Source organism: Parasteatoda tepidariorum, chromosome 11, assembly GCF_982258835.1.
Source record: "Parasteatoda tepidariorum strain Cologne lab strain chromosome 11, Ptep-v5.0, whole genome shotgun sequence".
Taxonomy (NCBI): domain Eukaryota; kingdom Metazoa; phylum Arthropoda; class Arachnida; order Araneae; family Theridiidae; genus Parasteatoda; species Parasteatoda tepidariorum.
This window is the reverse complement of record NC_141765.1, coordinates 27,557,234-27,584,253: the sequence shown is the minus strand read 5'-3', so window position 1 is coordinate 27,584,253 and position 27,020 is coordinate 27,557,234. Positions and strand designations below refer to the sequence as shown.

General features: G+C 29.0%; 1 protein-coding gene and 1 long non-coding RNA gene across 7 annotated transcripts in view; one reads left to right on the top strand and one right to left on the bottom strand.

The window, feature by feature from the left end:
- LOC107447330 (potassium voltage-gated channel protein eag-like) overlaps window positions 1-27,020 on the bottom strand; it is a 237,049-nt gene that overhangs the window by 35,428 nt on the left and 174,601 nt on the right. For both annotated transcript variants that reach the window (XM_071187319.2, XM_071187321.2), the window contains exon 4: window positions 2,643-2,750. In XM_071187319.2, the coding sequence (XP_071043420.1) occupies window positions 2,643-2,750 (108 nt within the window). The remainder of the gene's footprint in view (window positions 1-2,642; window positions 2,751-27,020) is intronic.
- On the top strand, window positions 13,986-21,920 carry LOC147801269 (uncharacterized). 5 transcript variants are annotated; one of them, XR_015430442.1, is made up of 5 exons: window positions 13,986-14,287; window positions 15,999-16,028; window positions 17,388-17,421; window positions 18,050-18,094; window positions 21,753-21,920. It is a non-coding gene; the product is annotated as an uncharacterized LOC147801269 (long non-coding RNA). The 5 variants fall into 5 exon arrangements; XR_015430445.1 differs by having other exon boundaries at window positions 13,986-14,698; XR_015430443.1 differs by lacking the exon at window positions 15,999-16,028.

The window sequence follows — 27,020 nt, the reverse complement described above, 5'->3', positions numbered from 1 at the left end:
AACCGTAAAGTGTACTGTTAGGAACATTTATTTACTTTTACAGGTTTGAAACGTCTCGCCTTGGTCTGATCGTTATGACATGGTTTCTAGTAGAACACCGAAGTCAAGCATCATTGGCTGGGGTCAGTAGGTTGGTGGATGACCACTTTGATCAGCCTGATTAGGGATCGAGGGTGCGCGGTATCGGTCCTCGTTAAACTGTTCTACCGCAAAATGCTCGAATTCCCGCGCAGGTCGTCTGGCTACCAAAGTTGAGCAAAAAGATCAGAATTGCAATGCATGTTTTCGGATCATCCTCAGGGATGTTTCCCAGACAGTCGGCAATAGCCCATTGTGCAGCTCTCGTAAATAAAGTACATACTCACCTACAAGTTTGAAACAGTTTACAACTGGTATGGTTAAAAAATGTAAATACAAAATTATACGGTTTTGTAATCGTTTGTAACAAGCATGGTTTCAAAACCGTAAAAATTCAATTTAACTTGGAGTTGTATATGAGTTAGGTAGTGCTTAGATTTTCGTTTGGTAATGGACATTGGAATTAGGTTGTGATTGAGTTGCGTTTTGTCAAGTGAACCATGGAATGTGGGTTAATTAGTTTATCGAGAATGCAATCTATCGTGAGAGATAGGAAATACTAGACTTGTTGTGTTAAGCATCTCTGTTGAGCTTCCATCAAAGTGTGAAGGAGAATTTCATATTCTAATAGTTAATGGTAAAAATAAAAGTGAAAAGTGCTGACTGAATCACCAATGGAAACTCATCATGTGTTGCAAGAATGGCGAATGCGTTGAAGGAATGTGAATTAATGTCGAATGTGCTGCAGGAATGTTGAAAGATTGTGATACGAACCGCCGATCAGGGAATCATGACATTGACGTATTAGCCCTCTCTGTTAAAGTATGTGCCCAGCTGGTGAAAACTAAGCTGCAAATCGTTATTTCACCACTTTTTCCGGAAACATTTCTAACAGTGTGGTTTCATAAAATATAAATTGTAGTGAGTAATAATTGCAAGATCTAGTAAAATTAACGTTCGTAACATATGTGTATTGAATGCTTTTCATTAAAAAATTAAGCGAATATAATTTTTCTCAAATTTCAAGTTACCTTTTATTATATAAAAGCTTGTGATATAAAATGAACAGATGCATTATCCTTCAAAAAGTATTACAAACATTGAACAAAAATTATATTAATTTTAATTTGAAGAAAATTTTTTTTTTAAATTCATGGTCTTCTCGAAAATTTCCCAATTTTTTATTATCTATTTTTATTTAGATTTCCTTCTGATAAATCAGTAAATATAAGAAATTTTAATGTTTATTTTAAAATTGAAGTATGTTACACATATTCTCCTACAACAGGCGAACAAATGTACCTTTTTTCTATAATTTCTGAAAAAAAACTAATGATCTCTTCTTTAATTCGTATTAAGCAACCAATGCTTGACAACACTACAAAATTAATGTGACCTCGCTATAATTAGTACTTATGTATATACTTATAATATATATTTGTAATTTATACTCATGATGCCCCTAAAACCACCTATGAAATGGAAACTATGAAACAATGCATTTGAAATACAATAACACTTAAAAGTTTGCGTATGTGATTGCCTTAATGCATTGTTAGAATCTTTATTCCAAAATTAGGTTAAAATAACCAACAGCCGTCTGTCCATTCAATTAACCGCAAAGCTTACGTTAAAAATATTTTTTACCTTTGCGGTAGTTTACAACTAGCATGGTTAAAAAAGCATGAATACAAAACTATACTTTTTTTTTTAACCATTTACGACTAGCATGGTTTCAAATTCGTAAAAATGAAATTTCATTGGACATTGATGGAGCTAGTTTATGTTAGGCAATGGGCATTGGGTTTAGGTTGGGATTGAGTTGTGTTTTATCAAATGAACCATGGAATGTGACTAAATTAGTTTATCTAGTGGTGCCATTTATCTCAAGAGATGAGAAAAACTAGACTTTCTTGTGTTAAGCAGCCTTATGGTGCTGCCATCTATGCATGAATGATAGTATCAAATTCTAATAGTATCTAATGATTATTTTATCAGTAGATTCTAATTTATTCATTTGCCTAAATAAAAAAATGCTTAAATTATTGCAGTTCCTAGAACTTTTGAATGCAACCAATAACAATTCTAAAGATTCATGAAAGAATGACCCAGTAAAAAATAATAGAGTAAAATCTACAATAAAAATAGTATGCCAAATCTAAAATAATATTAGATATAATATTTAGGAAATTCCTTACGTACTATAAGCTGTATTTCAAATTTTTAGCTGCTATTTTTAAATAAATGTCAAACTATTCTTTAAAATTCCTCCAAACGTTGTTCATACTTTAAAAATATCAAATATTTAATAATTCTAAAGAATTTATACCCATCTAATGCGGTATTATGTGATTCTAAATATATTGTTTAAATTTAAAAAAAAGGAAAAGATAGCAAAATTATCTTCCTTTTTTGGGATTAGTATAAGTAATCTATTCTTAGTAAACAAAAGCTTAGTATTAGCTTAAATTTAAGTAAAAACAAATGACTGAATTTAATAACTATAACTAAAAGACACTTGGAAAAAAATATGAAATTTATGCATTTCGTTAATATTTCTTTACCGTTGTCCCATCCTAAGCCGGGAGACTTCCTGCCTAGACTACCGGAATCTGCTGAGTCTGGAGATCGAGTCGCAGGAAGCCTGGCTAACACACTATCCAGCTTGCATCCTGTAATAATATAAAAAATCCTTTTCAATCTTAACATTTTAATACGTATATTTTTATTTTTTAAAAAAAAAAACTATTAATATGCATACAAGTTTCACACATACAGTTTGCAAAATAAAAAAAGGAGATCTAGAATAAATTATGATCTAATGATTTAATTACCATGTACTAGAACTCAATTTTAATGGAGTGTGATTCCCACCTAAACTATGCTAATTACTGGAGCAGACGAAATTTTAAGTTATTGAATCGTATACAAAAACATATTTCTTTTGAATAAACACACTTTTTTTTCGCCGGATTCGGTTTCTTGTCTTTCAAAATATAGGGGATTGCCGCAATCTGCAAAATGTGGACCACATAGTTTAGGTAGAAGAGAGATCGAAAGTGTGGGTTCCTTAATACGAATTTTCTTTTTTTATGTATTTCGTCATATCTCTATCTATTTTGTCGTATATATTGGAGCGAATAAAAAAACTTCACACAATTATAAGGCTTGTGATGTAATTTTCGTAATTTTTTCGTTCATTTGGTAACAGTTTACCAGAACTTCTGGTTTTCAAAATCATCGTTCTTATTATCACTCATTTAGTCAAAAATTAAGTAAATTTCACCGGATAAATGATTTTTTATGCAATGCTCTAAGAAATCCTGATAAAATTACCAAATACTATTTATACATTTATTTTTTGTTTATTTAACCAAAATCATTACTGATGTGCTTCGTAAAATTGCTGAGCTTTTCGGCATTCTCCTAAAGACAGAAACACGGAAAATGTTACCATATGCTGTTAGTTTTTCCATACTTTTTTTTTCAGTATAGATTTACAAAGAATGTAACAGTTTTCAGGATTATTCAGTATTTTCATTCAATTTCGAGTTATAACGTTTTTGTGATAAAATCATGAGAACGCAAAATCAATTAAATTAAAAAAAAAAATTAGTAATTCACTTTAAAAATAACAAATAAATCATTCTTATTGTAGTAAATATTGCATACTTAGTAAATGTTAACAAACATTTTTACCAGTATTGGAAATCTTTTCCTTTTTTTGATAATGTAAAATAATTGTTCGCCTTTTGCGAGTTTTAAACATGAGCTTTTTAATAAGAATGACTCCACTAGGACCTCATGTTGGTTTGAAACTCTTTTTTTTTTAAACAAAGAAACAAAAGGCAGTTGGAATAACTTGGACCATTTGTGTGGTGCTAAAGTAAGTGGCATATTGGAATTCAGTAATTTTTAGGTAACCTTTTGACTCAGAATTTTAATTAAACATATTTTTCAAATATATTTTTGTATTTTTTTATAAATTTAGGTCAAAATGTAAGCGAAAAATGTTATATTTAGCATTTCAATAATTTATAGTCATGAAATGCAGCATGAAACTCTGATGTCTTTTTCTGCGTTAAAGGTAAAATCTTCCAAACAATTCTTTTCAAATTTACAGTTATTTGAAGCTAATTTGATCTAAGAGAATCAGTTATTTCTTACTAAAATTACCCCAGTTTACAAAATCAAATATTGATTAATTTTTGCATATCAATGAAAAAAAAATTCAAACTACTTTTTTTTGGATTTTATATTTTAACACAAATATAATTCCGATAATCTAACAGATTTTTTTAATAACTATTAGACTGGTTCGTAAAATTAAAAAATGTCTAAAATATATTTTTGCTTGTAATTAGAGAGCGAGAAAAAAAATATATATAAAAGGGACACCGATGCCCAATCTGCGTCAAAGGGTTAATGAAAAGTTTAGGTTTTGTTTCATATCAAAATTACCTTTTTGCCTACTTTTATTTATTATCTATTATCATTAATTATTATTAATTATTTATTTTTTTTTCAATTTCTTTCTGAGCCTCATTTGTTATTAAAAGCGAAATTTCACGCAAGCGTTGAGTGTGGCATTTCTATTCTAAGATGTCTTCTGTCTGTGACTATTTCTGTAGTTTTGCTCTAGATCTAACTCAAAGGTGAGTTAAATAACTCGAAGATGTTAAATGCAAAAAAAAAAAAAAAAAAAAAAAAAAGAAACGTAAAAATATGCTTGATAAATGATGTCGATCTGTTTTAAGAGCTCAAATATTGATAACCTTGATTGCATCGGACAAATTAGGGTCTCTTTAAAATTTAGATAAAAGGAAACCGATACGTACGTCATCAAAAATTTGATACATCACATACTGTTGTGAATTGTTTGAATCTTGGACACAAATTTAATTTCGACAAAGCCAACTCTCTTTCCACCCTTGTCACATCAGTTCATCCTGTTTCATTCCTATGAATGCCAAATTCTTTGTTAACGATTGTTGTTATCGATTTCCTTGATTTTTTCCTCACTCATTTCACCATAACACTTGGAAATGCATTCTGCCCTGATTCGTCTTTCTCGGCCCCTAAGGTTTTTTATCTTTTTTTTTTTTTACTTTATTTTTAATTTTTCGCTGGCTACTTTGCGTTTTCTGTTTCACTTACGGCTAATTCTAGCTTTGTTTTTTAACTTAATTTATATTCCATCTTTTCGTTGGTAGTTTAACGTTTTCTGTTTGATATCTCATTTTATTTTTCTCAGTCACATATATTGAGTCTTGAGAATGGGCACCTATTTTTGAGTACTCGATACATATGGACTCTTATCACCTTAATAAATTTTTGAAGTGAATGAAGTTTATAGATCATCAAGATTTACTCGAAGATGCGTCGGTAATCGATGCAAGGGGTGCCTTGTCTGTTCATGTGAGTTAAAAATTAGAAGGCAGGAGGGAAGATCGTTATTACCTCAAGTAAAGTGGAAAAACTGTTCATTAATAATCTTAGAAAGAAAGAAGTTAAATTTTGAAATGATCAGTGATGTTTTAACTCTTTCTATTTTTCTAAAAAATTTTTATAAATGAACATTATAGTATCACATTGTTTTTCTCAAAATAATTTAAAATAAATTAGTTACAAAAGTTTTTAAAAACGTTCGTGATTGATTTTACTAAATTTTCATATTCTAAAATGGCTTACTTTTAAATTTTTATAGATAATGTAATACTATCCAATAATAGAGATGTTGATAACATTTGTATAGATTTTAATTTTTTAAAATAAAAATGTAGCACAGCTGAAAGTTTTCCTGGTCTTTCTATTATTAAGAATTGCTTTAAAATACCAAAATTTACTACTAATTTCGTTAATGATTTTTGTGATGACAAGGAATGAGGTTTTTTTCCCCTTTGTCTTTTGTCTAAGAAGAAAATTTTTTTAGTTAAACTTGTATTAAGTATGCTTTTATGTAAAACTTTTTTCACCAAATGTAAATTAAGCAGAATTTTTACTTTCATATAGTCAAAAAAAAAAAACTATAAGGAAAACAAGAATTTCTTTTCATAAAGCAAAAAGGTACGAAATGAGCAACATCAGATAATAGTTTTTTTAAGTACCGTTGTAAATAGTCATATTCATAATACTAAATTTTTTCATCGGTATTTTATGCAGAAAGAATTTGATTTATTCTGACATGCATTTGAATTGTCTTAAAATAATCAAATTTCTGCAAGAAATGCTTTTCGGTTTTTAAAATTTCTTAAGTTTTTAATTTTTACAGGCAAAGTAAAAATTAAACATGTCTTGAGAGCCACTCATGCCACTAATAGAGATATTCCACTAATAGACATCTATAGAGACATGCCACTAATAGACATCTATATACATTTTTAATTTTCAAACTAAAAATGTTGCATAACTGAAAGTTTTCCCGGTCTTTCTATTCTTTAGAATTGCTTTAGAATACTGAAACTTACTATTAATTGCGTTTATTTTTTATTTTTTTTTAGTTGATAAGGAATGAGGTCCTTTGTTCCCATTGTCTTATATCTAAGAAGTTTTCTTAGTTAAACTTTAATGAAGTATGCTTTTATGTAAACAATTTTTTCCACCAAATGTAAATTAAGCAGAATTTTTTATTTTCACATAATTAAACATTCGGCGAAAAAAAAAAGGCTAGGGAAAACAAGAATTACCTTTTAAAAAGTAAAATTCACGAAATGAACAACATCAGATAATAGTTTTTTTTAAGTACCGTTGTCAATACTCATACTCATAATATTAAATTTTTTATCAGTATTTTATGTAGATTAAATTTAATTTATTCAGGCACGGATTTGAATTCTCGTAAAATAATCAAATTTCTGCACGCGATGCGTTTCATTTTTTAATAATATTTCTTAACAACTAGTTTCATTTCGTTTCATTGTGCTTCTTTTTTTTTACTTTTTCTTTTTGATAAAACTCTTTAAAGCATACAGCCAGGAAAATGTTTTTACTTGCTCACTATAAATACAACTAACACAACTTCATTTCGAAATATATGGGAATGTTTTTGTTATATTTGTTTGTCTTTTCGTATTTGATAGACCAGTTTTAGTTTTATTCAGATTTGGAAATAAATTGACAATATTTTATTATCTTAGCTTTAAATAGTTTATAATATTTAACATATTTGTAAATAATAACTTGTAAATAATAACCAAAGAATGATAAAACTTACTGTGATTCTGGTTCTATGGGAACACCAAAAAGCACGTTAATTTGTTACCGAAGCAATTTAATAATGATTTTGGTAAGATTAACAATAAAATATTGTTTAATAATGTGCGTTAATAATAGGTAAATGAAGTAATTTTATCATGATACCTTAGAACAATGCATAAAAACCCTTTATTTGGTTAAATTTACTTTTCAGTTATGTATTTTTACTAAATGTGTAGTAGTAAGAACTATAATTTTGTAAACCAAAAATTCTGGTGAGCTGTTGCCATACGAACAAAAAATTTACCAAATGAATGGTTTAAGTTCGGTATATTTTGGGTTTTATTTATCAGAAATATCATAAAAGTTTTAACACGCTAGAACAATTAATTCTATTTTTTTTGCTTCATTCGATTTAGCTTAAAAATTCTCACTCTAAGCAATATTCCACTTATTTATATAGTAATATTAAATGCGTTTATAGGTTCAAGTACAAATCTGTAATTTTTATACATAAAAACTTGATAACTTTTGAACTACATTGTTAGAATTTTTATTTTAAAATTACCATAAAATTACCTACAGCAGTCTGTCCATCCAATTAATTGTAAAGTTTACGGTAAATAATATTTTTTACCTCTACTGTATTGAAACCGTTTACAACTAGTATGGTTTCAAAACCATAACAAGTTTAAGTACAAATCTGTTCTTTTTATACATGATAACATTTGAACTACATTGTCAGAATTTTCGTCCTGAAATTACCATAAAATAACCTATAGCAGTCTGTCCATCTAATTAATTGTAAAGTTTACGGTAAATAATATTTTTTATCTCAACTGTATTGAAACTATATTGAACCATAAAAAATGTATCTGGACATTGGAGATGGATTGTGGTTGAGTTGTGTTTTATCAAATGAACCGTAGAATGTGGCTTAATTAGTTTATTTGCTTGTTTCACCTTTTCCATAATTAGTTTATTTGCTTAGAGGTAGGCATTCCGTTATTTAATGGGCACTGGAGTTAGGTAGTGGTTTGGTTGTATTTTTTCATACGAACTGTGGAATGTGGCAAATGCGAGCGTTTTGTCTTCTGAGGAACCACAGTTATACTATCGCGCAATGAAGAAGAACCTTACACTGTTTTTATATTAAAATTCTTACTTATTGAAATACTATTTCACGTTTTGTCAACAAACAGCTCTAAACCGTTAAAACCATTTCCTTTTAATGCTTTTTAAAAATGATTTTTTTCTAATTTTATTTATTTTTTTACCTCTGTATTACAAGACTTTTACATGATTTAAAATTTAACGCCTGTTGTAATAAATGCGAGCTGAGACCAGTATTCGTACGACCAGTTGCCACTGGGATTCGAACTTTACTGAAAATAATAAGATTTATGAAATTAAGCTATAGCATGTTTTGTATTAATGCGTTTTCGGATTTCATGTGTTTTTATAAACGTAAATGCTATTTTCTCAAAACAGTGCGTGTATTCCATACTTGAGGACACGGCACCTATTCCGATATGTTTAAAAATTTAGCATAATTTGCAAATTATCGTTTTTTAATTTTTTTATTTCATTTGCAAGTTTAAATTTTTTTCTGAGAATAAAAGCCTTTTGGTTCAATATGCCATTTCGCTAATTTTTTTATTTTGCAATTTATTTTTATAATTAACAAAATTAAAGTGGTGCTTATCTTTAACATGTACAGTGTGCAAAATTAAAAAAAAAACGGGATAAAAATATAGTTGAATCTGCACGTTCACGTTGGATCTGCACTCAATTTTATAAATTCGAGGAAGTAACCTGAAATATGCTAATTATTTAGTGAAGACGGTATTTTAAGTTAAGATATAAGACATATAAACGTGCACAATCGAATAAACATACCTTTTTTTTTCAACGGATTCGTATTTATGACCCCCCAAAATAAAGGGGGTAGCTGCAATCTGGGAAATATGGTCCCAATTGCTTAGTCATCAGAGCAGTCCAAAGTTTGGATACCTTAATGTTAATTTTACTTTTAGTGTATTTCACCATGTTTCGAGAACATTTTAAGCGAATCGAAAATTTTTACACGCAATTATAAAATTCGTTTATCCAAAAATAATTTCTTGCAAAAAAATAACTTCTAGTACATATTTATTATATTTTATTATTTCATTTAATAATAGCCGAAGAAATTTGAAATTGTTTGGTGTATTACAGAAACTTAAAGAATGCAATTTTACATCGCAAAATACAAAATTTGAGCGAAATCGGTTTGATAGTAGGGGAGAATGGGGTAAATTGTAACATTTTTTACTTAACTATTTTTAACTAACAAAAAACCCAATATATTATTAGTATTAATTGACAGACGAGTAAAGTAGACTATCCTCTACTAGAAAGAAAAATAAATACCTTATTTTAAATGTTATTATATTAGTTATTAACAATTTTTGACAGTCGTGCACTTGTCCCCACTTACGGGGTCAATTGTAACAGTTCATAAATTCAACTAAAACATAGTTAATTATACATATTATCATAGTTGTGATATATTTTTTTATTGATCAAAATAGTAGTGATATTTTAGGAGTAAAAATAATAATGAGCAGAGACCTAAAGGGTTACTTTAAGGGGTTAAAAATTTTAATTTATGCGGTGAAAGGTGACAAATAAAATAATGCACATGCATCATAATATAAATGATATAGAAAACTATTGGTGGTTCTTAAAGAGTTAAGTAATGGTTTGTAAACATAAGATTATTTATTTTCAGCTGTTACATTCATCCTTTCGCTTATTGTTACAATCATCCCCAAGACGCCATTTCAGCTTCATTTGTTAAAAACAATGCTAGTTAATTAACAAGACTAATCTTTTTTTTTGAAATGTTAATTAAGGTGTCCACTTACATATTCGGTTAATCATTTTTATTTATTTAAACAAAATTACTTTGTTATAATATAATATTCTAATACCAAAAAAAGTACTTACGCAGAGTGAAAATATCTTTTGTGATGTAACTATTTCAAAAGTACGTAAAAATGGTTGCCAGCAGGGGTGTACATGTAGATTTATTAAATACACCTTGTGTAACACCTAGGAACCAAATCTAAAACCCGACACTCGAAATTTTTGCTATGTTACAATCGTACCCTGTTACAATTGACCCCACTCTCCCCTACCTAATAAATTTAATTTTAAGAAAGTCGCATATTTAAAATTCGATTTTTCAGAAACTATTCTATCGATTTCGCTCACCTTTTGAATATTGCAATTTGTGCAATGCAAAATTGCATTCTTCAGAAGGATGTAAAATATTTTGTACCTTACGTTTCAAAAGTTAACCGAATATTATTAAATTAAATAATGAAAAATCATTTTTTTGTTTGAGACATTTCTTTGGATAAACGAAATTTATAATTGTGTGCAAAAAGAAATTTAAAATGGGTTAAAAAGTTTTCGAACCATAGTAAAATACGCAAAAAGTGAAATTAACATTAAGGAGGAAAATCTTTGGACAGCTACCTTGACCAAACTATTGAGATTATATTTCCCAGATTGCAACTATTTGGGGAACAAAAATCCGAATCCGTGGAAAAAGGGCAAGTTTATTTAGACGAAGCAGTTTTTGTGTTTGATATAATAAGTTAAAATATCGTCTGCACTAGTTAATTAAATTAGCATATTTGAGGTTACCCCCTCGAACCATTAAGATTGAGTCCTAGAACGTGAAAATCGAAGTTATACAGGTCTGTTTTTTATTCTAATCTGTTTTTTATTTTTCGCACTGTAAAAAGTTTTTTTCTTCACACAAGTTTTTTTCGTGTTTAAACGACTTTAAATGGCCGGGAATTAATAGGTCAAACAAACTATTGCACACATATAAAAAGATTAAAAATGTCTTTTTTTAATCGAAAACGAGTTAAGTTTCAAGATTGTGTGGTATAAACAATTCACCAAGCAGACGCCATCACAATTCGAAAGAATATTAAAAATTAATACGCGAAAATGGGTGTTGAAAAACATGCATGAATCTCAAGAGACTTAGAAAAATAGGACTAACATTCATAAAATAGGACTACAATTCAAAGCCAGACAAGTAATGACACAAATACTAGACATGATAATTTTTATTTTTCATAAATATAAAAAGCAATATAACTTAAAAAGCAAATATGATTATACATTTTCATAAAGGAAACTATAAATTTTCGAAATATTTTGCAGAATATGAAATTTTATAGCATTAAATTATTTTTTTCATTCACTTCTTCTAACAATGAGGATAACTTATAAATTATGCCTTGTGAAAGAATTAAAAGCTTTTTTTTATTTCACATTTTGCAATAATTTCTTTTATCCAGGATTTAAACACTCATTTTTCTATAAAAGAATGTTTGTGCGTTTGGGAACGATTTTCCTTTTTTCAATTTTGAGTTTTACTTATTTTACTATCAATTTCGAGTTTGAAAAAATTTCAACTCTCTGGGAAGTTATTAGTTTCTCTCTATTCCTCGAATCATAGTTATAATGTCAAGTCTTCATTTAGGTAATATTAAAACTATTTCAAGTAATAATTTTTTTAAAAAGAAAATTCCACTTTTAGAAAATATTTAATGTTTAGGAGAAGGAAATTTCTTCGTGTTATTAAAAAAATCAACAAATCAAATTTCAAGTGATAGAAATTATAACCAATTAAAGTTTATGGTTTGGGCTAATATTTTAAAATTTCATCGAATTGATTGTAGAAGTTTAACTGTTTATAAAGGTGTGCAACCAAAAATAAATTATTAGAAAATGAATGGTTAGAAACTGATTTTGATAAATTTTGGGAAGCTGATTTCAGGAAAAATAATGCAAAATTCTATCACGTACCATTTTTTTTATAAATTGAAATTTGTACTATAATCACCAATCCTTTCGGAATCCTTTTTTCCTGCTCACAGAAAAAGAAATTCTTGTAAAATTACCGTACAGTATGGAGAGACATTTCTGGTAAGAAAACAATGTAATTCTGGATAACAAAACTACAGGAAACTTGGTTTTCAAAATTATAATTTTTATTACCACACATTTAGTGAAAGATACAAAATGAAATTGCAAATTCGACCGAATAAATGGTTTTTATGCCATGCTCTAAGGCATCATGAAAAAATTACCAATTTTCATCATATATAAGACCATATTTTATTTTTATATCCGTCGTTGAACAGCCGATCCTGTTTTGGGTTTACGACTACTAATGTTCAACGCCGTAGTCTTGTAATTTTGAGCCAATCCAGAAGACAAGAAAACTCCTGGATCAGTACCCACAGAGGTATTGATTTGTTATGGGAATATGGAGGATTTTGCGACTCGACAGATTTAACGTGCATCAGTCACCATTTGCTCCGCCCAGCGGGGATCGAACCCACGAATTCTTGGACATGGGCCCAGTGCCCTACCAACCAGGCTATCCCGGCCATCAACCATATTTTATTGTAAATATTACCAAAATCATTACCAAATGACCGCTACATCACACCTTTAGGACTGATGACCTCACTTACTATAGTGCTATGGGATTATTACTTCACCCCACTTCGGATCAACTACCTCTCGTCTATAGGAAGAGTGCTAAACCCCATTCCTCACTATGGATGAGAGTTCAACCCCACAGAAAAGCTCTTAGTAGGGATGACGCTTTTTTATTTTATTTCTAGCAGCAGCACTTTGTATACATCATTCGCTGGAGTGTGAAAACACTCGGCCCAGACCCATAAGGAATAATAACAAATTAAGCAAAAATTTAAAAACAAATTTACTACAACTTTCAGCGTGTAGGCCGGTATGGAGTAGGAATGGCATAGCATGGCTCTTTACGTAGCATGGCTTGGACTACGCAAATGCTTCCTAAATTTTTGGGTATTTATTTTTTCACAACTATGGGTATATTTAAAAAAAATTGGTACTAACGTTTTAATCTGAAACAAGTTTCAAATGAATTTCTCATTGAAAAAAGTTACAAAAAATTCGCAAATTGTCCTACATTATATTTACCATATTATATATTTTTAACGTCGCATGGTTAGACTAAATAAATGCTTCTTAAAAAAACTTTAGCATTTTTCTTCGCATCTTATTTTTCATCATATTTTTAAAAAAATTGACGCTCACTTCGTAATCTGAATGAATTTCTTATGTAAAAAAATTTCCTTTGGAAAAAATCCCTTTTTATTTTTATATGTATGCTCTTAAGGTATTTTTGTTTGGAATAAACAAATGCTTCTTAAAACTTTTGATTACTTATTTCTTGACAGATATAGGTATTCTTGGAAAAATTGACGCTCACTTTGTAATCTGGAACAAGTTTTAAATGATTTCCTCATTGCAAAAATTTATAAGATGAATTTACAAAATTTTCTCCATTATGTTAACCATATACACCAAAGAGCCGTTACATTATGACCACCATCCATCTATAACAATGGGCTCACCCAGGTTTTCATGGTTTCTCACCCAGGAACAATGTCTTCATGGGGTACATTAGGACCCATAATCCTCATAGGACAATCCCTGACGTCTCTAAGCTACTTGAACATAGTTGCAGACCAGGTTCACCCATTCATGGCAACAGTTTTTCCTGAGGGGGATGGTGTTTACCAACAGGATAATGCACCGTGTCATAAGGGTCGTATCGTCGAGGAACATTCTAGTGATTTTCAAGTCATCCCAGCAAAAACATAAGTTCTGGCCATCTTCGAAATTACTGACGGTACTGATTGAAAAGTGAAGGTGCAAATTACTGTCAGCTGGGTTGATTGCTGGGCCACCCTATGAACTTTTGCCAACATTGTAGGAAGTGTTGGGCCTGTACATTACAAACAGCCGCATGCCGTCAGTCTGTATCTACCCAATGGGCCACCAAGTTAAAGTTGTCTGCTGCCGCCAGTGAAGCGGTCGAGCGAGTAACTGTAACTGTGAATTTATTGTTTAGAAAAAGAAGCACGTTGGATTCTTATAATTTTCAAAAAAGGTAAGGTTTTATTTTTTTCTATTACATTGAAGTTATTATTTTAATCATTTTTGATTTACTATTGTTCAAATATGTTTACGACGTGCAGATTTCGGTTTACAAAGAACCGCGTTTGAAGTGCTGTTTTGGCGCTATGTTTTAGATTGGCAATCATCTTTATTCAATTAATACATCATAATTAACACCTTTCTAAGATAGAATAATAAAAAATATTAAATTTAATTCAATGAAAATGTACAGACAAATGTTTTATCAACACCAAGATCGCCGCCAAATTTTTAGCGACAATCGAGCAGTAGCACGCCAAAAACAAATATAAATTCTGTTGTATGATGACTCTTTAAGTGCAATTCATAATATGTTGTAGCATATGATATAAATCAGGTTTATCTAAGTATATTATGAAAATAGGTTTGTATAATAATCAAGAATTTTCATTAAAACTTATTTCTTTATGTTAAATAATATTTAGATTTTAGTTAACTAATTGCTGTTAGTAATATTAAAAATTGTTTCTGTTATATGTATTTCATTTTAATGAAATTTTTGAGCTAAATTCAAGTGTAAAAATAGGTAAAGGTTTAATAATTTATACTAAATAGTTTAAATTAAGATGAAAAATTTATTTGTACATGTTAATATAAATAATTGCGAAGAATCGTGCTGTGAATTCTTAAACAACCTAAAAAAAATATAGATTATGGAAAGTTTTTTAGCACGCAGTTGCTCATACTTAATTGTATATTGGCTAACCCCACTTATACAAAAAAAAAATATTACAAAATTCTTTTATATTTTGAAATCAATGTTAAGTTACTTCATAATTTTTGTTAAGAGTTAAGTGAATAATGTTTTTATTGTGAATTTCAAGTTAATATTCATATAAAATAATGCCCGATTTTTATAGGGATTACAAAAATATATAAAAGTTCAATACAATATGAAAACAACATTCATACTCAATAAAAATAACAAACAACTCTTTTTCTATTAGTTTTAAAAATGTTAGAAAACCTGTTAGCGCTCTCCATGAATTTCTATAGGTTTTCTTATTTCTTGCTGTGTTTATTATTAATTTAATGAACTCGCACTCGTATTGGTAACATGCGATCAAAATTTCTACTTTTCGACTAGTTAGAGTACTAAAATCTACAGGAGCTCTGTACTTGTTGACAATTTAAATTACAATCATTTCCTGACCGCTATAGACAGAATATAATACCATTTTATTTACAAGTACAACTTCTTAAAAGGATGTTTGACCACTTTCGAAGTAGTCGAGGTGCTTCAAATTTAACTTGTATTCTATTGAGAAAACAAGTTATAACTGCTTCCAAATCACTGAAAGCTAAAATTATAATAATTTTTTGCAGAGAATCTTTCAGTGGAAATAAAAGTTTTTCAATTAACTCCTTGAAAGATTTTCAATGCTAACCTTATATTTTGTGATCCTAGAGCCGAACTTAGAAAATTTTGTTGTTTTATTGTTGACAATTCTGTTAAGAAAATTTCCTGACCTCCAAGTTATTTTTCTCATTCTAATTTCTGAAAAATATTATTCTAATTTTCATTCAAACGTTTTGAGTGCCGTTGTGTAATGCTTTTTAAATTTTTGCTGAAAGTTAAGCGAAATTTTTTTTACTGTATATCTCAAGTTAATATTCACATGAAAGTAAGACTTTTTTTTTTCTTTTACCTCTTTAAATGTTAGAAAACCTGTGCCAGTCCTCCATGAATTTCTGTAAGTTTTATTACTTAATGTATTTATTATTTATTGAATTATCTCGCTTTCATGTTTGTAACAATGGTAACTTGCAATTGAAATTTCTACTATTTTCCAACTGAGTGAAGTACTGCATCTCTGTTCTCATCAACTTCACTTTCCAAGTAGCTGAAGTGCTCCAAATTCAACTCTCATTCCATTGACAACTTACATCTTATCACTTAAAGGAATTTTTTTTTTCTTAAACTGAATATCAAATCCTTATATTGAGCTTTGTATGGAAGTGCTAGACTAATATAATTATTAATAATAGTTTATTAGACACAATATGCTTTAATATTAGATTCCATTGAACACTAATTTAAACGTAAATTTACGAGTAGTTTGAAACACGGCTTAACGAAAAAATCTAGCCGCTTTTTTTATTGATAATTTTCTTATTTTATTTTCATAATCTGTTTTGGCTTGAGCAAAATAGTTGTTGTTTGCCTGTCAGTCTGACCACAGCAAAGTGAGGGTTTAAACGCACATATTTTAAATTATTGTACTAGGGGGCGAACCATATGGAAACGACAAAAATTTTATTATAATCAATTTGAAAAGTTTTTTTCAAAATAAATTAAATTTCAAAAATGACTTTTATGTGAAACTGTTCTATTTTACATAAATTAAATTGAGAAAAGCAACTATTACCAACCAATTCCCCTGATACAAATTTTTAAATTTATTAATAGTTAAAATGATTTATCAATTAACTTATTTTTTTTTTCATCATCTGCAGAATCTTTGATGTGCATAAATAATTTAATATTATTTTGAGAAGTAATATTTTAATTATTAATATTTGAATTATGATTTTAAAGAAGGATTAAGGACATTTTAATGTATTAAGCGAATTCATTTATAAAGTACAGTGAATTCTCACTTATGCACCAGTCTTTGGGACCAAGAGAAAAAGCGTATAAGATTTAAAAAACAGTAAGTTCATGCAAATAAGAAAAGCTTCAGATTCAGCAAAAGCTAAATTTACAATAATTTTTTGCCGAGAATCTATTAGTGGGAATAAAAAAATAAATTTCAATTAACTCTTAGGAAGATTTTCAATGCTAACCTTATATTTTGTGTTTTTTTTTATTGTTGACAATTCTGTTAATAAAATTTCCTGGTCGAAAAGTTATTTTTCTCATTCTAAATTTCCTGGCCTACAAGTTATTTTTCTCATTCTAATTTCTAAAAAATATTTTAATTTTTATTTAATCTTTCTGGGTGTCCATTGGGTAATACTTTTTAAATTTCTGCTAAGAGTTTACCGTAAAATATTTTTACTGTATACAAGGTAATATTTACATAAAAATATGACCTTTTTTTTCCTTTTAGCTTTTCAACCTGTGCCAGTCCACCATGAATTTCAGTAAGTTTTTTAACTTTTATCATATGCAGAATCTTGGATGTACATAATTAATTTAATATTAGGTACTTTGAGAAGTAGTATTTTAATTATTATTACTTGAATTATGATTTTAAAGAAGAATTAGGGACATTTTAATGTATTAAGCGAATTCATTTATAAAGTACAGTGAATTCTCCCTTATGCATCAGTTTTTGGGACCAAGAGAAAAATTGTATAAGATTTTAAAAACAGTAAGTTCATGCACATAAGAAAAGCTTCAGATTCAGCGAAAGCTAAATTTACAAGAATTTTTTGTGGAGAATCTTTAAGTGGAAATAAAAAAATAAATTTCAATTAACTCTTTGGAAGATTTTAAACGCTGACCTTATATTTTGTGATCCTAGAGGCGAACTTAGAAAATTTTGTTGTTTTATTGATGACGATTCTGTTAATAAAATTTCGTAGCCTGCAAGTTATTTTTCTCATTCAAATTTCTAAAAAATATTATTCTAATTTTTACTTAATCTTTCTGGGTGTCCGTTGTATAATGTTTTTTAAATTTCTGCTAAAAGTTTACTGAAAAATTTTTTTACTGTATATCTCAAGTTAATATTTACATAAAAATAAGACCCTTTTTTTTCCCTTTTAGCTCTTCAAATGTTGGTAAACCTGTGCCAGTCCACCATGAATTTCTGTAAGTTTTATTACTTTTATCATCTGCAGAATCTTTGATGTGCATAAATAATTTATTATTTTGAGAAGTATTATTTTAATTATTATTATTTGAATTATGATTTTAAAGAAGGATTAGGGACATTTTAATGTATTAAGCGAATTCATTTATAAAATACAGTGAATTCTCATTATGCTTCAGTCTTTGGGACCAAGAGAAAAAGTCCATAAGATTTTAAAAACAGTAAGTTCATACAAATAAGAAAAGCTAGATAGAAAAGTTTCAATAGCTGAATAAAACTACAAATAGTCGTGAATAGCGGCTAAACCTTCTAATTGTTTTTAATGATTTCGAGTAATGTTTTTGTCATCTCTGTTTTCGCATAAACTGAGTAATAGTAATCGCTATAGCTTTACATTCCTTGACCAAAAACTAACGTTTTAATTGGTGGTGGGAAAGACACTGCTAGATAAATTTTGAAAGCATATGGGTGGTATATATGGTGGTTTCAATATGGGTGGTGTGATAGATAAGACACCTTATTCAAATTCATATAAAAAAATGTCTTCCTAGAAACAATAAAGGTGAAAAAAATCCCATAGGGAAGAAAAATGAACTGTATTACTAGATCCAGTAACTTATTTCCTTTTATCTGTAACGAAGATTGTTTATTTGCTTTAAACTGAAAACTTTTTCTAAAAAATGGGATTATTTTTTTCTATTTAAACAAAAAATAAAATCAAAATTTTAGACTTTTAAAAAAAAATTGTGTGCTGAATTGAAATATTTATTTTCTGAATGATGCATAAAGAATTATAATTATTATTATTTTCCTATATAATGATCAAGGGCCTTTGAAAGGGTCACTGTATGTAGTTTTATATTTTAATAATGGTTATTAATTTTCATTTTAATCGTTCACTTCCCTATTCAATGAAAAAAAGTGTTATATTTATAAATTTTATTGATGTATATAAAATATTTTTTTAAAAATTTTATTAAGTACAGTAAGATTTTGATTGTGAAAACACAATCATATTTAAAAACCTACCTTGTTAACATAGCTTAAAAACGTGTAGGTTAAAGAGAAAAAAAAAAGTAACGACAAAGTACTGATTTGAAGCATCTTGAAACTAACCTGTACAATATTGAATGCCTTCTAAGACATTATTTGGTAGAAAAAATTTTTGCGATAAGAACAATTTTTTAGTCCAAGCAAATAAAATGCCCCGTAAAAGTTAAAAAATTCTTAATAAAATGTGTAAGTAAATTTAATTTATGGTAACTAAGAAATAATGTTAATAACACCTACATTTCACTTATTTATCTATTCTTCAATAGTACAAAATATTTTTATTTGGCAAAAATATATACACCTACCTTTTTAAAAACAAAAAAGTTTTCTTGAAACAGAAGTTTAAAATGTAAACACATTAGGAATCTCTAAACTAACATTTAATTGCGACAGAAGCAAAAAGATTATAGAAATCTTACGATTTTATGAGTTAAACGAGATGAAAAACATCAGAACCAGTTTAATTGCATATTGAAATGTTGAAGTTTTTAAAGATTCTTTTTTAACTTTCCGCCCTATAAACGGGTTGTGGTTGTGTGACGTGGGCGACCCTGCTTCACCACAGGTGCCCACTGGGTAACGAAATTCCCATTCCTGTGGCCAATGGGACAACCCCCCAATGCCTGCAATTTTTAAAAAAAAGGGAAAAAAGTCTATAATAAGGAAACGCCCATTGTAACGCTCCTGTCCTTGGGCAATCAAACAGGTTTAAATGTTTTCAGTCTAATTTTTCTCTGAATTATTCATTAGATTTAAATAAGTTTTGTTTCTTTTTATTTGTGGCCCATAATGTGTGTATCCTATTACAGAGTTTATTTGCTAGAATTCGAAAAGTATATGTTGAAAGTGGTTAATGTGCAACTCCTGCTATTCTAATCTACAGAAAATGACAACTAATTTTTCTGTATCAAATAAAAATGCAGTGTACCTCCTCGAGAAGGGCCAACCGTCCTCACTGCCCTTTGACGACACTGTCTGATAATATTCCTTTTAAAAAATTTTATGTGTAAATGATGATTACACACTTTTAAAATTATTCGTGTTAATAAGTTTGATTCAGATACCATTACAAATATTTACTTTGTTAATTCTCAACTGGTTAAATTTTTAAAAGATTTTTTTAGTATCAATAAGTTTATTAAAAGATTTTTTAAAAAAATTTGAAATGAATATTTTTTTTAAAAATATGTACCTTTCAATATTTATTTTTAATTAATCGTTTATTAGTTAATAGTTTAAATTATGGAAAAAGCCTTCAAGTTTAACAATATTTTTTTCTATTGCACAATGTTTTCTATTGCACAATGATTTTCTATTAGCATGTTTTTTTTCTTTGTAAGCTACAAATTTTTTCTCATTTTGATAATGGGTGAGAACTACTTTTTGAAATATACATGTAAAATAGTAGGTATAGGATGGTAATTTTACAGTTGTTAAGAATCGAATTCAGCTGTTACATAATAGTACACATTTTGTTAACTATTTACGGTGTTAATTAAAAGCCCTTTAAAAACTCGGTGTACCCTTTTTTTTTTTTAGGAAGCACCTTTCCCTTTTTTATTCCTAGGCATAGTAATGGAGTATTTAACAAATATTTTTTGTTAAAAGAAGGAACTAAATTAATAAAAAAATTTGAAGAAAAGAAATTTCATCAGAGATGTAAACAATGTTATTAATATTTATGTAAACTTTTAATTTTTTGTCTTACATCTATACCAGTTATATAAAGACATTACGGAAATCGTGACATTGGTCAAATCTGTCGTTATTCTTATCTAGTTCTTGTGTTTTTTATATGAGGAAAACATTAATTTCACAAAGCATCACCATTAAAGTAATTTAAGAATTTATTGATTTATAAAGTTATTACAGAATTGTAAAATTATCTGCCTTTTTAACTAGCAAATTTTGAGCAACCTTTTTTCATATGGTTTCAATTCTGGTTTCAATTCAATACATATTATTGTTTTGATGCCTATTTTAATATGAAAAATGTTGTAAATTTTGAAATTTTTTTTGTCAAGGGTATACAATTAAAAATTTTATCATAAAAGTAAAGCGAAAAAGAAATACTATTGATACATCCGTGCATGTAAGTAATATATATTTAAAAGTAATTTTTCTTCTATACCTTTCCTTGAAACAATAATTTACATTAGAATATCATAATTGTTTTAAATATTAAATGCAATAAAATTGAGCACCATAAAATTAATGAAGAAAAAACTGCATGTTTTTTAAAATTAAATATTTTCTGAGAAAAGGTGAGCACAAAATTAAACACCCTGAATAACTTTTCATTTAACAGTTAGATTTTCATGTACTAGTTGTCAATCTTAATGGGTTCGTGAGTCAATATTCAATAATTTCATTCAGAAAGGAATTTTATGTTCAAAATCTTTCTAAATTATAAGACAGGTGTATGTTTTGCATGGTGTTACTAATTTGAAGACTAATTTGATGAGTCAAAATTTATCAATGAAATGATAAAAGCAAAAACTTTTCGATAGAAATTTTAGTTTTAAAAGCTCATTTTCACAAAAATACTTATGTTTTTAAAATATACGATTTGCATAATTTTTATTTTATTATCCTCTCTTTCAGGAGAACTCTTCTGTGCTATTCCAAGTGATTCTATGTAGACAAAGATATGATTTCTCTGTTGTTTTTATTATTTTTAAAATTAAATTGAAATTTGTGTAATATTTGTATTGATTAAGGTTATGTCTTTGTATTTATATGTCTTTGTATAATAAAATGTTTACAAGAGACAATGTTGATTATTCATTTAACTAATTTCAGGGTACATTCAATTCATTACATGACTTGCTACATTAGTACATTTTTGTCCAATACACCTATTTTTTGTTAAATTTGCTGCAAGACTAAATATAATCAGTAAAACATGAATTCATGATCAGTATCGCACTAAATGATCATCTCTGGACAGCCTCTTAATATTATCGGCTGTAGGTTGTATTTATTTTTGTATAGGGTACAATAGTATCACTAGATTCCTTAAGAACACAGCTTTTATTTTAAAACATATATATACTGACTACAAGCTATTATAGACATATATATTGACTTCAAGTTAAAACTTGAAAAATTACTTGTGAGATACAGAATTTTCATAATTCTGGACAGCAGTTTTATTATTCTGCTTTTAAGTAGAATATCACTGTAAAGAAAAGATTATTACATATGTTTACCTAGTTAAAAAATGTATTGATAAGTGGAAGCATAGATTGTGCACAGCAAATCTTTAGGACTAAGGGGTTGAACTGTGTAAAAAATATTCTTTGCATAAAACAATTTAAATGAAAAAATTAACCTAGAAATATTTTCTTAGTTCATATATTAATAATTTATTCAGAAATGTATTTAGCTAATTAAATAAAAATTAGGTTTGTGGGTTTTAATTACTCCTGTAACTAGGTCAATGACCTCTTGTAAACCTCTATAAACTAAAGGGATGCTGCTGGGTGTATATAAATTGCTGGCCCTCAATTATTGATTCATTGATTACCCTCTACTGGAAAATGTCGGGCAATCACTCACCCAGCGCGTTTTAGACAGTAACTGCTGGGTTAGGTACTACCGGCCATCGATAGGCCGGTATTGTTGGCTCGACAGAAGGCCAGCCATTCACTTTAGTACAGTTGAAAGTGACTTTTGCCGGCACAGACCCGTCGCTTTAGCTGGTGGCAAACAGCAGTTTTGTGGAGCTGGACCTACAGATTTGTTTTTGCTGGGATGTCTTGGCTCCCAAATTCACCTGATCTTAATCCAATAGAGCATTTGTGGTCCTACTTGGAAAACCAAATTAGTGCTGCCACGCTACCCCCTCGCAATGTGAGGGAATTACTGGACCAGTTGGTGAGCGCTTGGTACCAGATACCTCAGACTACTTATCAGCACCTAGTGGAATCAATGACACGGCGGGTGCTAGCAGTTTTGAGGGCTGAAGGTGGTCTTACATGTTATTAGCAGGGTGGTCATAATGTAATGGCTCTTCGGTGTATATGCTCATAAAGCGGCATATTTTTGACTAAGCGAATGCTTCTTAAAAAATCTGTTGTAAAATATTGACACCTACTTTGTAATATGAAACAACTCTCAAACGAATTTCTCGTTGGAAAAAGTTGCAAGAAATTTCAAAATGTTCTCCATTATGTTAAATATATACATGATCTTAACGTAGCATTGTTTGAAGTGAAACTTGCTTCTTAAGCATTTTAGGTATATATTTCTTCGTATTAATGGGCATTTTTAAAAAAAGTTGATGCTCACTTTTTAATCTAAAAAAAGTTTTAAAAGAATTTCTCATCACGAAAAATTATAAAAAATTCGCAAATTGTCCTCCATTTTTCAACTATATATATCCACTTTACGCTGTATGGTTTGGACAAAACAAATGCATCTTAAAAATTTTGGGTATTTATTTCTTCACATCTATGGGTATTTTTTAAACATTAGAAGCTTTCTTTACCACGTTAAGAGCATATATATGATTAACATAATGAAGGACAATTCGTGACTTATTTATAATTTTTTTGCAATGAGTAATTAATTTGAAACTTGTTTCAGATTTCAAAGTGGTTTCTAGAAATATATATTAACGGAGGTCTTTTTGGAACACCCTGTACATGATATTAGCCACTCCGGCTCAAATTCCAGTTACAACTGGTTGATTGTCTTACTTCTCCCATCCTGTATCAGTCACCGAACTGACACAAAATATTCCGTAGACTGACGATAGGAAAAATTTCAATAGAATAAAAGAATTTCATAGTTAATGCAAATGCGATTTAGTTCTATCCAAAAAACCATGCCGGAAGCTGATTTGTCTCGATACTTGTATCAAGGTTTCCTTGTCTTCTGAGTCATGTTTAATATTGAAAAGTTTCAAAGTGGAATATTATAAGCTTCTCTTCCGAATTATGGGTTGGTTGTTCAATGACAGTGATATAACAAAATATATACTTATCCTTTTTCTCTCGTATGCAGCATTTAATTATTATGCTACATGCAAATATACACAAATAATATTTATACAAATAATTTTTAAACGCAAATAGCTATTTCAGGGCTTAGAAAGTTAATACAAAATTTTTCATAAATCACATGCTACTTAAGGACTAGAAAGTAAGCCACGCCAGTTCACTAAAAAGCCTCCAGTAAATTTTGAAACTTACGACCATAAACGAGAGCAATTTTTTTTAAAGCAAATATAGACTGAAAAATTCCGGACGCGTTGTGATTAATGATGAACTAGGAGCAGTCAACTAGGCTTGACAATAAATGTTCAAGATTTGCGCAATACTGTTAATGGTTACAGTTACGAGTGATAATATTCAAATCGGTGAGTTAAAATACTTATGCTTTCATTTTACTGTTTGCAGAATATTATCTCCCAGTAGAATTCAATTTGCTATGGCGTGCCTCTTTTGTAAATTGGACAAAACCTATTTACTTTGAAAGTCATCTCTCCTTTCAGATCTAAAGAATGTGTTGCGACAAACTCCGTTAAGCGGCCGTCCCATACAACTGCTTTATCGCCCATGAGCGCCAACAGCTAAAGATACAACCATGTGACCTATGACGTCAAATGTATCCCGCACGGTTGCCAGGGGCAACTACGTCTACTGATATAATATTACCGGAGAACTGCAGCTGGTTCTAATTCCTCGATCAGATAGAACAATTCACAACTAAAGAGTATGTATGGGAATTAAGATTTTGTGAGAACATAAGCTAAAAAGTAAAACCAACCCAAACATCATCCCGTTCTAACTTTCGAAAGTTGCTGATAAGATAATCAAAACAAAAAAGTCTGGTGACAATGAAAGCGAGGGATTAAATATGCCTGTGGAGGACTTTACCGGAAAAAATCTTTATAATTAGAGTTTGGGAAAACTAATGAAAAATGCAAACAATTTGATGAAAAACAACTTCGAAGATTTCTCTGGAAAAGTGAGGGAAAATGTGAAGAGTAGTTTTCTTACGTGTGAGCAATTAAAATGCGTAATGATATAATTAAAAATATGAGAAATATTTCGGAAATAGTTTTCCTGTTTCATTATAATTAATTTCTAATTTTATCACCTCTCTTATTAAATTAGAAACAAATTTTTCAACAAACATTTAGAATCTTTTTCGCACAAAACTAAATAAAAATGCATTTTATATTAGGGTAAGTAAATGTAAATTTGTTTCTATAAAAATAAGTTCTTTAGATGAAAAACTTCACATTGTCGACTTTTTTGAGATATGAAAATTTTTATTAATAAGTTTAAAAATGAATAGAAGACAAAATAAATATTTTATAGGCAAAACCTAATAATTGGTCTGAAAGGAAACCTAAAAAAATTTTCACTTTAGATTTATTTCTTGTACCGATTTTCTTTCTATTTCTTTGGTGTTTATGAGAAATTTTTGACTTGAAAATTTATTAAAATTTTGAGCTTTTTTTCTAAAAAATAATGAATTTTTTTCCGGGAGATGACTGTAGGGACCTATTATGAGAGCTAACTCTTCATATGAGAAAAAAAAAAAAGAAAGAAAGAATTTGTGTCGAAAACGTACGATCTTAATACTATTTACCTTACAATAGCGTAAGGTAATAGACATTAGAGGAATTCGGCTACTTTTTAAAAACAGAACGTTTGTAAAGCTAAGAAATATCCTTTAACTTCTTCCTTCTTGCAGAAAATTGAGTATTAGGGAGACATTTTTCATTGAGTATTATTCAAAGCTGTTTTAATGCTAATCATTTGGTCTGTCGGTTAATTTGATATATCTATAGTTGTACCATTTGTAACAGTATGCGAGTTAATATGCACATTTTACAAGCAGCTTTTTAACTTGTTTTTAACAAACTTCAAAATGTGAGTGAGTTATATATTTTAATTAATAAGTTTTACATCAAGTAATATTTAAGCCCTTCTTAAGCTTGACTTTCAACTTTGTTTAAGCTTCATTGAAATTTTGAAACCAATTTTCACGAAGACACAACTTTCTTTAATTATAACGAAGCTTAAAGTAAACCATTCCTGTTACTGCCAAATGACGGCCAAGGTTGTCATACATTTTAAGACTTCACAACTTCACGATCGACGGTAGGATATTGGCAATGGGGTTCACCATTGCGCACCCACCACTTTTATTTCTCTGATTTGCTAGTACTCATCGCTCTGAAGCTTGGTGGGTTTCAAGCACCACTATGGTTATACAAAGTTCTTTTTTTTTCCAAAATTTACCCGCATTTTTTTTGAAGTTTTTAAATTGCAAAAGTTTTAAAAATTTCTTGCATTAATTTACCTTTTTAAATATCAGAAACAATTTCAAACCAATAAAGATATTAAATAGAAAGCAATCCTGATCCTGTATTTTCTTAAAAAATTTTATATTTCGATTCCCCTACAATAAGAATTCATAAATCTCTGTTTTAATTAACGTATTTAAGATACTTACACAACTAGATTATTTATATAAACGTTAAAATAAGTTATTAGAAATTATATCTCGAAACAAAATATTTCATTCATGCTGTTTTAGATAAAACTAAATTCCTTTTTTCTCGGAGTGCCGGAAGGTCTTAGTGACTCTTTTCAGCTCGGCAAAAACAAGTGCGCGATATGGAATTCTATGGCTTTGAGACAGCTTAGCATCTCTCTCTCCGCTAATCTTATTTCTGACAAAGACAGGTCTATTTTATCAAATCACTCCACCCTGTAGGTTCTGGGGGTAGAAAATACATTTCGAAAAGCATGCTGCGACTTGCATGCAAGCAACCTTCTTTCGCTGATCAAATCAGTTTCTCACGTATTATTATTAAAGTAAATGTTAAACGCGAAAGGAATCTTATAA